The sequence below is a fragment of the Citrus sinensis genome, chromosome 3, assembly GCF_022201045.2.
Source record: "Citrus sinensis cultivar Valencia sweet orange chromosome 3, DVS_A1.0, whole genome shotgun sequence".
In the NCBI taxonomy this organism is placed as follows: Eukaryota; Viridiplantae; Streptophyta; class Magnoliopsida; order Sapindales; family Rutaceae; genus Citrus; species Citrus sinensis.
Genome location: NC_068558.1, coordinates 40,354,156 through 40,371,397, shown reverse-complemented (window position 1 = coordinate 40,371,397; position 17,242 = coordinate 40,354,156). Strand labels below are relative to the sequence as shown.

Here is a 17,242-nt window from a genome sequence, read left to right as displayed (position 1 = left end):
CTTTCATTCATTATCACTTGAATAATAAATTTATTATTCATTCAATATGGCTCCCAGAAGATTTTCATCCTTGACCCTATTTAGTCAAGACAATGAATTCCAAATGCATTGGAGAAAAGCATAAAAGAACAAAGAATAGCCACAAGCCAGTCCTAATACAAGGACTTTCGAAGCGGAGAAAACAAGGATGATTGGGCATCATTTCGGATACAAAACTGACAAAACTGATAACAACCAAAAGAATGATCAACACCAGAAGTATGGTCCCCAAGCACTCTACTTCCTGCTGCTTCTCTGATTGTGCTTCAAAGTCTTGACCTCCACCATTACAGTCATGTCCAAGAAAATTTGATACAGCTCCAACAAGCTTTTCTTAGTATCTATGTCCGTGTCATGCCTATCCGGAATCTCTACCATAACACATGGTTTTCTCAATTATATCCTCATTCGAGAACTCTCCAGTCACATTAAATTACCTTTTCTCAACAGATATACTTGGTCATCATTTTCTGCCTCGGTCCTTGAAACTTAAGCTTCTTAAATTTTTTTTTTTCCCCAAGCCATTAGTAACAAAAAAGGAAGTCCTGTAAATTGGGGTTCCCTCTTTGCAGCCTGAGAAAGTGAGGTGCTTATTTGCTGCATTGCCGTGGTCCATTTCTTCAGCTGAGACCTAATAGTCCTGGCCCTGTTGAGTGCTGTGAAATAATTTTCAGTCATTGGCTTCTCGGAAGCTGCCTAAGCTCTCGCAGATTTCTCCATTTCTTCACATTCTCAGCTTCTAGGAATAGGTTGAGGTTTTGGTCCATGGTGTTTTCTGAGCTTGTCATTTCGAAATAAGTGTTAGTACAGCTTTGAGATCTTTCATGGCCTATATTTTAAGGTCGACATAGCTGGTAAAAGATTTTTTTTCATTATTCATCTTTGAAACTTAGAAAATTCCTTTACCCGCCAGAAATGAACCAAAAAGGAATGAATTAGCTCTTCTTCACAGTTTGAAACTTCTATCTGTACATTTATCTAGTTGATTGATAAGGTATGAAAAAGGAACAGAATTGAAATAGGTAAAATGCTTTGAACTTTGAAACGCCTCCACTAAAGGGACCTAACTTCTTGGTAGTAACTAGTAAGCTATCGACTTTCACATAGAAAATCAAACATACCAAAACACTAAAATAAAATAAGATAGACAATAATAAAAAGCAAATAAATAAGTATTGGCTTTCGAATTCTGAAACCCTAGCTCAGAGACAAACTGAAGAACTACCCCATGAATCATTTCTGTTTGCTGTTTCAACAAAGCTAAAAGAGCAAAAGCCAAAGAAAAAATAAAAACAGTTAATTAATTTTACCGAAAATTGATCCATCTGAACAATAAAGAGAACAAAAAACCAAAATGATGAAATAGATACAACTTGGAAAACTTTGTAACTCTATCAGAATCGTAAAATTGAATAAAAAAACCACAATGATCAACTCTCTTTTGCTGTTTGAATGTGAATACTAATAAATCCAACAAAATCAATCTTCCGAATGTTAAATAGGAAATAAAAACTAAATGTACAAAACGGGAATTGCTTACGTTATTCAATGAAGTTAAAAAAGAGGCTGCTTCTCACAAGCTGAAAGAACTTTGGCAATGGCAACATCTCAGGTGCCTTGCTCGTGTGGGCCTAGAAAAGGAAAGCAATCTCAGCTCAGTGATATATTGTTTTTACAAATTTTATACAAGTAAAGGAATACTTCATCTATCCAGATCGTTACCATTCATCTTCACCATTAACTAGACCAAACTACAGCCAGGAACTTTGAAGGCATTCCTCTCATCCATCACTCTCCTCAACCTCTCAGCATCCCCAAACCTCCCAACCCCAGCAAGGATGTTATACATAAGCACATAGTCCCCTCCATATCCTCTCTCCATCTCCAGTATCTTCGTTGTCACCCTCTCACCCATCTCCACATTACCGTGAAAGCTACAAGCACCCAAAAGGGTCCTCCAAACAACAACGTCAGTAATCTCACTCGGTATCCCCAAAGCAGTCTTCTCTGCTTGCTCTAACCTCCCAGCCCTTCCCAGCATGTCTATTAAACAACCATAATGCTTTATATCTGGCAAAACTTCACACTCCTCAACCATCTTATCAAAAAAATTGAGCCCCTCCTCGACCAATCCTCCATGACTACAAGCATTCAAAACACTCAAGAATGTTACTCGATTCGGTTTCAAACCAACTTTCTGCATCCTCCCAAAATTTTCTACTGCTTCTTTCCCCATCCCGTGCATTGCAAACCCAGATATTATCGATGTCCAAGACACCAAATTTTTCCTCTCAACCGATATATCCTCAAAGAGTTTTGAGGCACTAAATATGCAGCCACATTTTGCATAAGTATCAATCAAACAATTTAAGACACGTATATCAAACGCGGTAAACCCTCTTTTCTCGCCATACCCATGAATCAATTGACAACTCTTAACATCCCCATTTTGCCAAATAGCTGGTAAAACAGCCAAAATAGTTATCTCACTGGGTTCTGTATATTCGCACGCAACCATTTTTCGAAATAAAGCTAACGCCTCATTAGATCGATTCATCCTGGTGTAACCATCGATAATCCCTGTCCACGACACAACATTCCTGCAAGGCATCTCTTCAAAGAGAGAACGCGCAAATTCTAGCTCACCCCATTTCACTAAACCAGTGATCATAACATTCCACGTAACCAAATTTCTCTCCGGCATTTCATCGAACAGTTTAGAACTGTCCTTCAAAAACCCTAACGAAACATACATATTAACCAAAGCAGTGTTCACATAAACATGAGATTGAAAACCCACTTTGGAAATAACAGCATGAAGCTGGGTACCCAAGTTAGGATGGCTTAAAGTAGCGCAGGTTCTGATAAGGAAAGAGTAAGTGAAGCTGTCAAAGAGAGGCGGCAATGGAGAGTGAGAGTGTGTGTAAATTTGTTGAAGTTGTTTGTAGAGCAAGAAAGCTTTTTGAGGTGAGTCAGCGAGCGAGTAGAAGTGAAGAAGAGTGTTGAAGAGTTGTGAGTGGTGTAGCAGTGAGTTAGTGGTGAGTAAGTGAGAGTGGATTTGAGTGGTAATGTTGTTTGGTGTTTGGCTGTTTTGTAGGATATGCATCAAGTGTTTTTGTTTTTGTTGTTGCAAGTGTTGCTGATTGTGTTGTTGTTGTGTTGTGAATTGAAGACGCGTTTGTGGGGAAACAAAAGAAAAATGTTCTGGTTTTAGTTTTGTTGCGTTTGTGTTTGTTAAGTAGAGTCTGGCAGGTGCTGTTAACTTCAACATTGTCTTGGGAATTCAACATTTTAGTGAAAGAGCCAAATCAGGATGCTGCTTTTAGTTTTGTGTTTTTTTTTTTTTTTTGAAGGAAAAGAGAAAACATTTTATTAGCAAAACGATGATTTTTTGATAACTCAGTGGAAAACATAATGGTTCACAAATGGCTTAGAGGTAAAATTTGCATAGAAATTAACTCGTTCACTTTTCCGAAGGCGGTCATGCCTTGATCCATTAAGGTGTTAATTAAAATGTATATCTATGTAACTGTTAATTAAAATGTATCTATGCGTTTTAATATAAATCTTCAATTCTACTCTCGAATTATATATACGTAAACGACTTTGAATACACATACAAAAATACAGATGGGTTACTTTGGATATATATACACGTCCATACATCTGAATTTGACAAAATTCAGATTTGAATTAAGATAAAAATCTATGATACGTAGAAGTATGACATATATATATACAGATGGGTTCCTTTCCATTTCCACATATGGAGGATGCTTTACAATGTTCATTGTAAAGTTCATGCCTATGAGTTGTTTCATTATAGCTCCTCGAGATAAATTTGAAAGCAAGATAACGATTACTCCTAACAATTCCTTCTGAAGATTTTCCTTCTGACTTGGATCATTTCCGTTCACAAAAGTCTTAGCATCAGATTCGAGCTTACTTAAGTCCCAAAATCCAAATCTAAGAGCCTCTGCCTCTGAGAATTCGTTATCCCAAAAATTTATAGGTCTTTGCTGCTGCAAGCATAATGTCCCCACTGGTATTTCTAACAATAGCACCAAGACCACTAGACACCAGCATCCCCTTTGAATTTATCAATTCTAAAAGAATAGAACTCCAGAAATTCAATCACAAGAAAATACAAATTGCACACACATGCTGATTGCCACAGGATACAACGTACTGCTGCAACCAGAAAATTATTAATGCTAATTAATGGCCTTTCGACCATTGAATCTCAAACTATTACATGAAGGAAATGTAATGACACTTCCAGAAGAGCAACACAGAAAGTGAAGATTCTTCAATGATAAACTCATAAACTCTCATAGAGAAATGGCCTTATTCCGGATTCTGAATTGAAGGTTGACCTGAATCTTCTTCGAAAGTTTGAACATTCTGTAATCATGAAGAGCATCATATTAATGGTGAATGTACAAACTCTAAAGATGTGTTACTTAGTTCATTTCTGCTCTAAATTTCTCAGACTAACTTTTCTAATGAGACTTAAAGATACGTTCTGTTGTGGTACTAAGATTGGACCGGATTCCTACTAATGTCTTGTGCATTGTATGTATGTAATTTTAACATTAAATAAATTAAAACCAAATAAGTAAATGGACTAAATGTTAGATCACCAAAGTTTTTTGACAACCATTTTTCCACCTAGTATTTCAACTGTTACCAATTTAATATAATAACTGAAATAAAGGAAAAAAAAAAGGTTATAAATCAGATGTTCAGAGAAAAAGATAAAAATCTGTAAAAGAACCAAGAAAATAACTTTAGCTTGAAATTGCTCAAATACTCTTGAGACTTCAACATTTTTTAACGGTGTTAAGGTTTGATGCACCAAATGATTTACTTGACATTCTACTAACAGTTTTCAGAAGATGAAAGCTCAGAAAAAATATAGTTGACAAGGGAAAACATAACGGCCTTCGTCATGTTAAGAAGTCTTTGACGCTATACATGAACGCTTTGACACTTGCTACAAGTGTGATCCATAAGGTTAGCCAAGCCATATCTGCGAATAACAATCCAAAGCTTTATGGCTGTGAATCTCCTGCTCAATGCGATTTGCCATTACTTATATTTTACTGCATGACTAGAATTACAACCAGTGTATCCCATGATTTCTGATTAAGAAGACAAGGAATCAACTAGTAAACAAGGTTGCTTGAACCACAAGCAACGGCAATCCATGTTAATGAGGAACCATTTATGTGGGTTCCTGCTCATAGAACACAATATATACAAGTTGCACGCAAAGGTAGAGTTCAACTATATATCCTTAATTTTGGTACTTAATTTGTCTTTTGGGTGCCTGAGAATCTCACAGAATACAGCAACCAGGAAACTATTGAGGACCATTCAACCATTGAATCTCAATCGATTACATGGAATGTAAGTTTTATAATAGCACTTTCAAAAGAGCAACACAAAAGTTGAAGAGAGCCAAAGCAGAACAATGAAGATAGAAACAGAAGGGCTTGTTCGCACCTGATTCCAATACAAGAAAATGATCATCAATGAAAAACTCGTGACTAATAAACATTATAGAGAAAAGGTGTTATTCCTTATGGTGCATTGAAGATTGACCTGAATCATCCGTGGAACTCTGAGCATTCTGAAAAAAAAAAAAAAGCAACATTTTTAATTTAAGGTGAAAGGATGTTCCCTAAAGACGTGTCAATTAGTTCACTTCTGATATAAATTGCTTAAACTAGCTTCTGCGACAATTGAGTTGATTATTTTATTTGCCAATTATGTTGAATCTTTGTAGTCAGTTGAATCCAAATGAGGGTCTTAGAGCAGCTAATTTGATTACCTTAGTTACTCCTGAAGGTTATGTTTGGGAGTTGGGATTAAGAGGTTGTTTGTTTTTTTGACTTAATAATTTAATTTACTTAATTTTAATCATTTAAGTTGTCAAGTCTGTTTGTTTTTTCAACTTAATAAAAATTTTCAGCCATTAAATTATTAAGTTATTAAGCTAATTTTTTAGCTTTTTACTTAATCTAAAAAGTCTGAACGATATCATTTAAAGATACTCTCCAAAATATCCTTATTTAATTAATTAATTTTTATTCTTACTTAAATAAAATTTAATAATTAGCATTATTACCCTCTCTATATGACTTGTGATAATATACAGTGGTAGACTATTATTATTGTTATCTATTTATTTTCTTCAAAAATTAGCATTATTTATCTTCATAATTTTTTATGAATATTGTTCATTAAAAACATCATAAACTATAATAAGATTGATTAACATAAATAATATAGAATATTAAAGAGTTGTATCAAATTAAATATGATTTATGTTATAACAATTTATTATCTTATTTATATTTCTTGAGATGTTTATTATTTGTTTAACATTTATAATTTGTAAGGTCATAAATATAAAAACAGTAGTTTTCAGATTTTTTTAAGTTAAAAAAACAACTTAATATTTATTTTTAGCTATTCAGATAGAAAAAAAACGTATGATTCAGATTCAGACATTCAGCTCTAATCATATTTCAGACCAAAAAACAAACGCCACCTAAGTATAGGATTGGATTAATTTTTGGGATAAACTATTAATCCTATGTTTGTCATGCTCACTTGCATTGGACTAATGGATTAAATTCAAAATTTTATCCTAAATTCATGGGATTAGTAATCTCAATTTTCATGTGGGTTTAGATAGGATTAGGCAATGAGAAAAAAAATCTATTTATGATATCTTCTATAATTCATTACATTATTTTTATTTATAACTTAAATTTTATATATTTATTGTTATTAATTAAGTAATTTATTTTTCGTTATTCATGATTTACATAAAAATTATTAATAATTTATTGTTTGAATAGTTTTATTTAATGAAATGATATATTTCATATGAAACAACCTATAATTTAAATAATTTATATTTCTTCATTCTAATTGTGACTATCACATAACTAATTGAATAATATATATATAAATATAATAATATTATTATTATTTTCATTAATTATAATATTTCTTATTAAATATCTATATATAGTTGATATTTAAATTCAAATACTAACTTAAATACCATTTAAATTTAATTTAATATAATCAAATTCGTTAGTGTACTATACATAAGTTAGATATAATCCAATTTAATTTAGTCTAATCCCAATACTTAGTCCAATATAATCTTGCGTGTCAAACATAGTCGAATTGTATAGAGGTACTAGTTTAAAAAATCTTATGAACTCATTCATCATATGCATCTACATTTTTAGAGGTTCTATAGCAGTGGCTTTCTAGTTTGCTAGGTAAGATTTGAGAAGCCTACTCACATTATAATATTAGATAGGATTTTACAAAATGTTTAGATATTAATTCAAACTATTTTATCTTTATTGCAATAATAAAAAATTGTATTGGTAAATTTAAAATTGTATTGTAGTTTAACGTGCAAACAAATGAAATATAATATTTATCTGTTAAAACAAGAAAATATGATTAAAAATTAATTAAAATTAGTAGTGTCTTTTAACTATTTAATTGCACAATGTTACTTTTTTTGAATTTTTTTTACGATATATAAATAATTTTGTACTATTTGTTATTATATTATCTAATTATAACAATATGCAATTATATATGTAATTTCAATTTTGATAAAAAAAAAATGATTTAAATTGAATCATAAAATTTAAATCAAGTAGTCCGCTCAAACATGGTGTCAAAACAAACAATCCTCCAGTGAAAAAAACAAAAGATGGTTTGGTTGATGAATACGCACCGTTTTGTAATACGACAGTTGTATGGTTGTATTGAGGTCACCGTCCCAAAAATTTTGACCATTTAGCCACACTTCTTTTAATCTTGGTGCGCTAAAGACTCCTCCGCAGAAAATCTTCATCTTGGGGCAAGCAGACACTGATAACCGCCATAAAGACAAGAATTTAAAAGTATAGTTTGCAGAGCAGAAGGTTGTGAGACTTTGTAGACGATGAAGATTCAAGTACTCCAGTTTGGGGAAGATAATCTCGTTGTTTGCTGCATCTCCCTCACTTGCTACCACCAACTCGGTAATTTTACTGCATTCACTTACCGACACATGTACGAGTTGCACTAGATTTTTTGCTGCCGAGGATGCTACCAAGTTTATCAGATGCTCGCAAGCGCATACCCTCAGTTCTTTCAGACACCGAAAAGAGGCAGAGGAAGGCATTAGATTTGTCAGATTAAGACAAAAGTGTGCAGATAGAGTTTCAAGATTTTGAAAAACCGTGTTCAATTTGGAGTTTTGTTCCCTCAGCCACAGGTGCTTTAGATCATTTAGTCGCCTCAGCTTTAAATGTTTTATCTGAGCGAGCTTTCCGACATGTTTCTCAACCTGCCCTTCATTTGAGAATAACTCTTTGTAAGAACTACGTTCTAGTTGGAGACTGACCAGATTGTGAAATCTCTCGAGTAAGTCAGGTGATAAAACTTCCGATTCATCATTCTCAATCGCCAGAACTTCGAGTTTGTTTAAAAGATGGTCCGGAAACGGACCCTGCCATATCTTTGCGATATCCTTGTTCTTGCTTAATCTCAATTCCTCCAAATTGGGTAGGACCTGATGACCAATCAAACATAAACAAGTTGGAGTTGATGTTCACTCAAAAAATTCCAAAGAAGAATATAATTATGGATTGTTGTCACTAAAATAAAATAAATGTTGAAATAAACAAAGCATATATTATAGAAAAGAGACTCGTACCTTTTCAACCAAGAACAGGGGCTGTTGCGCTGGCACTGGCACTTCAATAAGTTGGCCCTCCTCATTATTTTCGTGGAGGCTATACGATTCTGAAGAGAAACTTTCTAGTTTGTCACAAAGAGACACTTCCAACCTAGTTAAAATGGGACATTCCAAAGTGTGTATTCCAGGATAGAAAGCTCTAAGCTTTGGTAGTGAGCTGAGTTTCAGGATTGTTAACTGTGGAAAGACAAAAGAAGGATCCGCTTCCACTCCACCTTCCTTGCCAACAATTTCCTCCAGAAGTGGGCACCTGGATATCACTAGGTGTTGAAGCTGCCCAAGTCTTTTAGCTGTAGAATATGAAAACACGTATCTTAATTTGCAGCAGTCCTCCACGACCAAGCGTGTTAAATTTTGAACGTTACAAGACATTACTGCTGAAAGTTGGTTGTGCCATATCTTTGCAACATTAATATCCCGGACTTCCAAGACCTCCAAATTAGGAAGCACGAGCTGCACACACAGTTGTCTCAATATGAGTTCTTGTGATAGCAGTAGTACTAATAAAATAAGATAATAAGGTTTGTTCACCTACCTTTTCATTGAAAAGTGACGGATGAGTGTAAATATGGTTCTCGTTCTCCAAAATGATTTCATTGTGTTTTGCTTCCACAGTAGAAGTTGTCTTGACAAAGGCGGAGAAGCTTGTGAACAATGGAAGAGTTCTAAGAATCAAGAAGCGTACTTGCGCCAATGCAATCTCACCGATTGCCTCTTCATTGCTAGAAAAAAAAATCTCTTCTACATTATTGCACCCAGTCACTTCAATTGTTCCAAGTTGGAGAAGGAATTTGGTAGTGGAGAATGAGAACAATTTTTTCAATTTATGACAACTTTCCACTTTTATGGTTTTCAAATTGCAGAAAGATTCTGCTTGGAGGTGACCATGACATATTCTCTCCAAATTAATCAAATTCTTAAGAACCAGAGACTCTAACATTGGGAAGGCACCGCAACGTACCTGTAGCGGATCAACGATACGTAATAAATTGGGATTATTTCGGATATTGAGATGTTTCAGCTCTGCAAAATCCTCCCCATCCAAATCATGAAGAACATTCGTCAAACCCGGCAATTCCTGTAAACATAAGTATTCCACGTTTTTCATGCCCCGCCACTCCTCCAAGCAAGTGCGAGAGTTGAGCTTGAGTTTCAAAGTTCTCCGAGTCTTATATTTATCAAACCGGTCCCACTCACTCCCCACGACAATTCTGTACCTCTCCAGCTTTCTTGAGAAGAAGCCACTCGGTAGAATCCCTGCATCAAGAATATTTATCTCTAAAGTAGTCAAACGAGATAAATTCTTCAATTCAACGAGGCTGGCATTACTTCTCTCAATGCTGAGTCCTAGATGCTCCCATTTGATATAGCAACGAGCCATATACAATTCTTCCAGTTGAGATAAGTTTGATAGAACATTTGGTGCAATCACTTTTAATTTGGAACAATAGCTCAAATCTAACAACTTTAGCTGAGTTAATTGGCCTATCTCCATAGGCAATTGCTCAATTACAGAAGCCTGCAAGCTAAGAATTTCTAGCTTCCTCAGCTCTCCAATAACTCTAATGTCTTCCAATTGGCAACTATCCAGACACAATGTTCGAAGGTCTGTTAGGAGATGAATCGACGACGGTAGTGACAGTAACCTCATTCTAGTAAAATCTAAAACTTTGAGCTTCGGCATCCCGATGAAAATGTTGTCGGGGATTTTGAGAGGAGAATTATTGGGGGCAAAAATGTAGAAAAACTCAAGCTGAGGGCATTCCCACCCTTGAGGAATTTCACTAATAGTATTGTCATATAATGATATTCTTGAGCACTTCTTATCTGGCCACTGCCTCGGATCACCTTCGTTTCTCATTGTAAATACATGATAGTCTCTAGATGCAATTGATATGGCAACATCACGAACAACGTCATGCACGGAAAACCAATAGCTGTTAGTGCCGTCAAGCAACAAACACGCATCTTTGAGTTGATCGACCAACGTATTTACTTTATTCCGTGCTTCTTCCACTGTACTGACGCCTTTCAATATACCCAAACCTATTGCATATTTCAACAAGTCTTGCATGGAAGCCTGTGGGGATCCCATCAGACTACACTGCAAAAATAGTTGCTTGAGCTCCTCCTCTCTTAAATAGTTGTAACTCAATTCTATAGCTGAATATGTCTTCGCTAGCACTCCTTTAAAGTTCCAAGGGGAAGGACTTTTCAATTGCCTTAAGGCATCTTTCCATGTAGAGACACTACTCTTGTTTCTTAATGATTTTGCCAGTGTAACGATGGCAATGGGCAAACCTCCACATTCTTTAGCCACATCAGTTGCTATAGATTTTAATTCGCCATTTTCAGCACAGTCTCCCACCATCTTCTTGAATAGAGTCCACGCTTCTTCGTCACTCAAAACATCAATCCCTAAAGTCTTGGACCCAATACTCTCCAACACATGACGATCTCTTGCTGTCAGCAAGACTTTACATCCCCTACAATCATTTCCAGAAGGAACTCCTACTTTTTCCAGATCAAGTTCTTCCCAAATGTTGTCTAAAATTGCGAGGATCTTGTTCTCGTTCTGCAACCTTGCATATAGCCTCCTAGCTCTTCCGGGTACATCACTCCCCTCATCAAATTTCATACCTAGCTGATCCGCAAGTTCCTCTTGAACCTTTCTGATATCTGGAGTCTCAGATACTTCTGCAAAAACTACCTTGTCAAATAGCTTGTCTTTTTTGGCTCGCCTAGCCGCTTCCTTCACGAGGGTCGTCTTCCCAACGCCCCCCATCCCATACACCCCAATGATGCTGATATCAGGATCAAGTAATGCTTTTTGCACATTCTGTAAAGTCGATATTCTTGATTCAAAGGCCTCATAACCTTTGCCAGACCTCAGCCAAGGCTCTTCTGGAACAGTAGGGCAGGAAATTTGAGCAAATTTCTCAGCTTCTTCCCTGAGCTCCGCGATGCTCTTCTCCTTTGTGGCCGCTTTCTGGCTAAGTTGATAGCGTTTCTTAAGATTAGGACAGAGCCCCTTGAAACATCTCTTATTTGCATTTTCTTCTTCTCCAGTTAACGTGTCCGCCTCAGCAACGATCTTGTCGACACCAATCAGCCAACTCTCAACTCTTTTGTCAATCAAATCCCCGTTCCTTCTCGCATCATCAACCTTTTTCTGCATACTATCTCTTGCATCGGTCAACTTCTCAGTTTCTTTCTTGAGATTCTCAAGGTTGGCTTTGTACTTACGCACGTAACTTAACTGGCGCCCGATCGGAGGGAACAAGCACTTGGCAACTTCCAAAGCAACAGTAACAACAGCATCAACCATTTTCAACTTTTTTTTTCCTTCTAAAGTTTTGAGAAACGGATGCAAAGGAAACCAAAGGGAAATCAAACAGAGTAGCAAATGTACAGAACAGAACACCAGGTCAAAACAGCTAACAGCAACAAAAGCAAAGTGGTTGTGAGATCAAAAGTTGAATATAAGTGGAGGTGTTTTATCCAATATGAAAAAAGAGGGTGGAGAAAATCAGAGGGAAACTACAATGATAAGTGGATACGGTACAGAGAAATGAGAGAGGGAAAGGGACAAGAAGATGAACAACAAAACACCAATGACAACAAAGAAAAGGGTGGATAGAATCAGATGGCAAAGCAAGAGGTGATCTGGGAGGAAGAAATTAAGGATGGACAGAAACCAAATTTCAAACAACAGTTACGACTCACGGGATGGACTACTAAGGTGCCCTTGAGATCAAAAAGCTGAAAACAAGACATGGGTAACCTGAGATGGTGGCTTGAGAGAACTTGAGATGATGAAGATTGAGATCATTCAATCATACATCGTGTTTCATCCAAAAGTCTAACAGACGACTGAAGTCAACGTCAAGATTCCCTCAAAAATTTCGGATGCCTTTTCTCTGTTGTTTTTAAAAATCGTGTTTTTGTGTTTGTTTTATAGTAAAGAAATAATTAATTTTTGGTAAATTTAGAAATATGTTTAATAGTTTTATTTTTAGAATAATTATAGTTATTTATTCTTTAATAAAAAAATATAATCCCAGTAATAATTATTATATATTATATTTTTTATACATAAATAAATATCGACAATTTTTTTATTAATTTCTCTCTTATCATAATTATTTTTTTTTTAACAAAAACCCAATCACTCCTTTTCCTTTAAAAGAAAAAAAAAGTTGAAAATGAAAGATAGCACCAACGGCCAACGCTGTTAAATCCCGTTGGGGCACCGACATTGTTGTGGGACCTTAAATCATCAAATTTCAAATATTTGATAGGTAGCCGCACCTCTTGCATTTGCAGAGCACGAACATTCCTGCATGTTACTCGGCCAAACGCTGCCGCAGTTTTCAACAGATTCATGATTAGAGGACCCCTCAAGCTTTGGATGGTTTGTATCTTTGCCAAATAAATATAAAAATTTTAGCTATTTAAGTTAAGTTTTATAGCCCTCTCCCAATATCCTCCGAAATTACTTAGAAATCTAAATTTGATTTGAGTGTTGAAAAAAAATTATAAAGAAAACTAACGGAAGCCTAAAAAAATGACCATTTTATCCTCTAAAACGAAAATTTCAATTTCACCCTAAAAATTATCAAAAATAATTAAATTAAATCTAATTATTTTTCCTATCGGTCAATAAAGAAATTAGTTCCACAACCATCAAATGCAGAGTTTTTTTTTTAAATATGTCTGTAATTAGAATGCTAAATTATAATAGTAGTATTAAAAATAGCTCAATCTCGCAAACCATCAATTGATTTTATGATAAGTAGATTTTTATTATTCATTGAGTTATAATCTCTAGTAGTTAAGATTTTTTTGTACTTCATTAACGTACCAATAATGATATTCATTATTAAATCTGATTATTTTTGGCATTTTTTAAAGTGAAATTGTAATTTTCGTTAGGAGGTAAAATGGTCATTTTTTTAAGTTTCCGTTAGTTTTCTTAATGGATTTCAAACGGAAGTGGAAAAGTGAAACAAAATGTAACTTTAGGTGGATTCCAGTAAAAAAAAAATTATATATTTTTTAAAAAATCGAAAAAAACAAGTGGACGGTGGATATTTTTCCTAATAACAACAACAACAACAATCGGACTATTAACCACCACTTCAGCCATGGGACCATCAACCACCACTTCAGCCACCACAGAGGAAATGATATCAAAAGAATAAGAGAAAGAAAAGGAATTATTGAAATTGATATTTTCCTTGACAAGATTAATGGAATAGCTTTGTAAATGAAAGAATTCTATGGTAAGATCAAAGGAGTGAAGATTTCTTTGAAAAAAAATCAAAGGAACAACTTTCATACTTAAAGAATTTCTTGATCAAAGGAATCTATTGCTTATGATCTTAAAAGAAATGTGCACATGAAATCAATTAGAAAATTTCCTAATCAAGCTTTAAAGGAATGCTTCATGATTTGTTGCATGACAATAGGATGAGAACTGTAAATAAAAATCAAGAATTTACAATTTTCAAAGCAAGCTAAGAGTTGAAAAAAATGTTTTTGACAGCTCAGGGGAGGATGATAAGAATCACGCAACATTGATGGAAACAAAACAATCAATATTGATTGTCTCATCTAAATTATTGATTAAGAAAGATTGATTATAAATAAATAAAATATTTATTGACTCAATATTTATTAATAAATCATTATTCCTAAATTATGTTAATTGTGTCATCTCCTTTTTCATGTTTCAAATACTTGTATAAATTGAGCCTTTGAGCTCATGAATTAATGAAATTAAAATTTATATTCTTTATCTTGTTTTTAAAAGTTTCTTGAAGAGTTTGTTAAGAACTGTTTGCAAACTTACAACAGCGGTAAAAACAGTAAAGAAAGCAGGAGTTAAGCAAAGATCAGTTAATTTAATTAGATCCTAACTCAACAAAATGCTATGAAGTAGCATAGTCAATAAACTAGAATTCATGATTTGAATCTTAACAAAAAGTGTGCTTTTCTGGAAGAACTTATTTAATTTTATTACTTTCTTTCTTTCCTACTAACATTCTATCTGAGTGGTTATTATTTAGTCAATTTTCAATCTTTCACAAGGATGGAGCTGTCACACATGTTCAAGAAACAAAAGATGCATGCATTGGTAAAGGGCAAATGGTGTCTGTTTTAGCCTCATCATTCATCAACCCCGTGCTGAATTCTCTCGCTTAATTTCACCCTTCAACTCCTCGACTTTTATCTTGAGATTAAGAAGATTAACAGAAGATTGAAATGAGAACTGGGATTTTTGATCAAGTAAAATTGCAAAGAGCTGGTTGGAAAAAAGGGAGGAAAGCTAAATAACAAAACTACAGCTTATATATGGTCGTTGAAATATGACGATCAAAGTTAATGTGAAGTACTGATCCTTCTTGAATCTGCATTCCCTTTTCCAATGAATTTTCCTATAATTTTTCCTGCAGGGTAAGCAATTTGGTACAGTTTTTTTGTTAACGCTGTCAAAATGGCATATATAGTATTTCAGTAATGCTTGATAAAAATTTATGCGTTAGAGCTTAAAGTATCAGTGAAACTTAGTAGCTAAACACGATATCATCTCCTTGGATACTGAAAATAATCCAACAACTAAATGGTTTCTATCAATATTCAATGTTTACTTGCCCAATGACAACTTTGACTAGTGGTTGAGGGTTTGGTACAAAGTGTTTGCTGACTTGTCATTTCTATATAATGAAGTCATCAGGACCAGATTCAAGATCCTCCGTGGCCTCTTTTTTCAGGTTGACATCGGTGGTAAAGGGGTATATAATGTTTGTGTCTGTGGATGCACACAACAAATCCGAATGAGTTTAGGAGTAGGGCTCACTTTGTTTTGTAAGATTTCTAAAAGCCTCTCCGAAACCTGAGCGAGGTACTAAATACAAGAACGCGCTTGTATTTATTTGTTGTGCGCGGAATGTGGAATCAAGCACACCGAATAATCACAGAAAAATAAAGGATACAAGAATTACGTGGTTTGGCAATATGCCTACGTCCACCGGAGCAAGAGAAAAATAATTGTATTATTAACAATTATTTAAGTATAAATTTGAGTAAAGAAACCTCATTTTCCTAGAACCCAAATACACCCAATACTCTCACACACACTCTCCAATTGCTCAAACTCTCAGAACTCTCAAAAGCTTAGAAACTTATAAACTTAACAAATTTTAAGGATGCTTAGAATGAATGATCGCTCCTCTATTTATAGTTGAGCCTTACCATTCATGCTTGCCATTTTCAAAGTAAAAGTCTTGAGCTCCTTTCAAATTGTCAAGGGTTGGTGCCAACTTTGGCCAATTTTTCAACGTGTTTTGTCATTTCTCCAAAGCTTGCATGCTAGCTGTGTGTTTGTTGAAACGTTGGCTTTGGTTGCTGACTTTTCAACAATTCTCCACCTCAGCAAAGATTTGTGCAAATCTGAGCTGACTTCCAATAAACCATCATCCTCAAAATGGCTGCATCTCTGTGACTGCCTACGTTCCCAAAATTTGGGATCAAGCCAACCGTAGTTCATAACTCTACAAACTTAACGCCTTTGAAGAATTTGAATTAGTTTTAATCCGTACAAAAATTTAATCATCTGTACACACGATTCTCCTTTCCAACAACTTTGAAACCATAAGGCTGAGTCATATAGATTTCTTCCTCCAAATCTCCATGTAAGAACGTCGTCTTAACATCTAATTGAGCCAACTCTAACGCATATTCAGCTACCAAGGCAAGTAGGATACGAATGGAAGTATGTTTCACAACTGGAAAGAATACTTCATTATAATCAATACGTTCCTTCTAAGTAAAGCCTTTTGTTACGAGCCTTATCTTGTATCGAGGAGTTAATTGATTTGGAGATCCTTGCTTCTTGGTGTAGACCCATTTATTGCCAATATCCCTTTTCCCCTTTGGTAACTCCATAAGTTCCCAAGTTTGGTTTTGATAGAGAGATTTCATCTCTTCTTCCATGGCTAACTTCCACTGATCACTTTCACTATTGCGTAATATTTCACTGAAAGTGTTGGAGATGCCATCATTAATAACTGGAAGTGCATAGGCTACCACTATATTTTTAGTAAGCCATTCGAGTTTCTTTATCTCTCTTTTTGGCCTCTTTATTGCTATAAAATCATCATTATCTACATCATCAGTTGTTTCTTCATTTTGTGGGACATCAGAAGAAATAACCTCTTCTTTAACTCTGGGTGTCACCTTCATAATTAAACCCTTCTTTGATGTAAAACTAACTGGTACATATGGAGTTGCATCAAACTCCACCCACTGCAATACCTCTATGGTCTTGTTCTCCATCTGTTGAGAACTTGAAGCTTTCATCATTGAAGGTTCATCAAATGTGACATCTCTACTACACACAAACTTTTTGTT

General features: G+C 34.8%; 2 protein-coding genes and 1 long non-coding RNA gene across 15 annotated transcripts in view; 1 reads left to right on the top strand and 2 right to left on the bottom strand.

Annotated features, from left to right (window-relative positions):
• Positions 1-22: 22 nt before the first annotated feature.
• On the bottom strand, positions 23-3,434 carry LOC127898711 (pentatricopeptide repeat-containing protein At1g09220, mitochondrial). 2 transcript variants are annotated; one of them, XM_052437150.1, is made up of 3 exons: positions 1,762-3,434; positions 1,580-1,670; positions 23-890 (listed from the first exon to the last, which is right to left on the bottom strand). In XM_052437150.1, exon 1 carries the CDS (start codon positions 3,308-3,310, stop codon positions 1,781-1,783), a length of 1,530 nt encoding a protein of 509 aa, XP_052293110.1. In that variant the 5' UTR covers positions 3,311-3,434; the 3' UTR covers positions 23-890; positions 1,580-1,670; positions 1,762-1,780. The 2 variants fall into 2 exon arrangements, with proteins under 2 accessions (XP_052293110.1, XP_052293109.1); XM_052437149.1 differs by having other exon boundaries at positions 23-814.
• A 794-nt stretch (positions 3,435-4,228) lies between these two features.
• Positions 4,229-17,242, bottom strand: part of LOC102630151 (probable disease resistance protein At4g27220) — a 90,847-nt gene continuing 77,833 nt past the window's right edge. For 3 of the 12 annotated variants that reach the window (XM_052437146.1, XM_052437135.1, XM_052437138.1), the window contains exons 2-6: positions 9,363-11,537; positions 8,786-9,280; positions 7,820-8,641; positions 5,647-5,674; positions 5,396-5,547 (exon numbers count right to left, since the gene is read on the bottom strand). In XM_052437146.1, the coding sequence (XP_052293106.1) occupies positions 5,459-5,547; positions 5,647-5,674; positions 7,820-8,641; positions 8,786-9,280; positions 9,363-11,537 (3,609 nt within the window). In that variant the 3' untranslated portion in view covers positions 5,396-5,458. Of the gene's footprint in view, positions 4,444-5,395; positions 5,675-7,819; positions 8,642-8,785; positions 9,281-9,362; positions 12,057-17,242 lie in introns of those variants that run through there. The other 9 variants (XM_052437139.1, XM_052437134.1, XM_052437140.1 and 6 more) reach the window with 8 other exon arrangements.
• Positions 11,909-17,242, top strand: part of LOC127901084 (uncharacterized) — a 46,958-nt gene continuing 41,624 nt past the window's right edge. The window contains exon 1 of the long non-coding RNA XR_008053138.1: positions 11,909-12,056. This is a non-coding gene — a long non-coding RNA (uncharacterized LOC127901084). The remainder of the gene's footprint in view (positions 12,057-17,242) is intronic.

Bases quoted from the DNA above. Each gene is read 5' to 3' on its own strand.
- LOC127898711 (XM_052437150.1), bottom strand. From the start codon at position 3,310: ATGTTGAAGTTAACAGCACCTGCCAGACTCTACTTAACAAACACAAAC.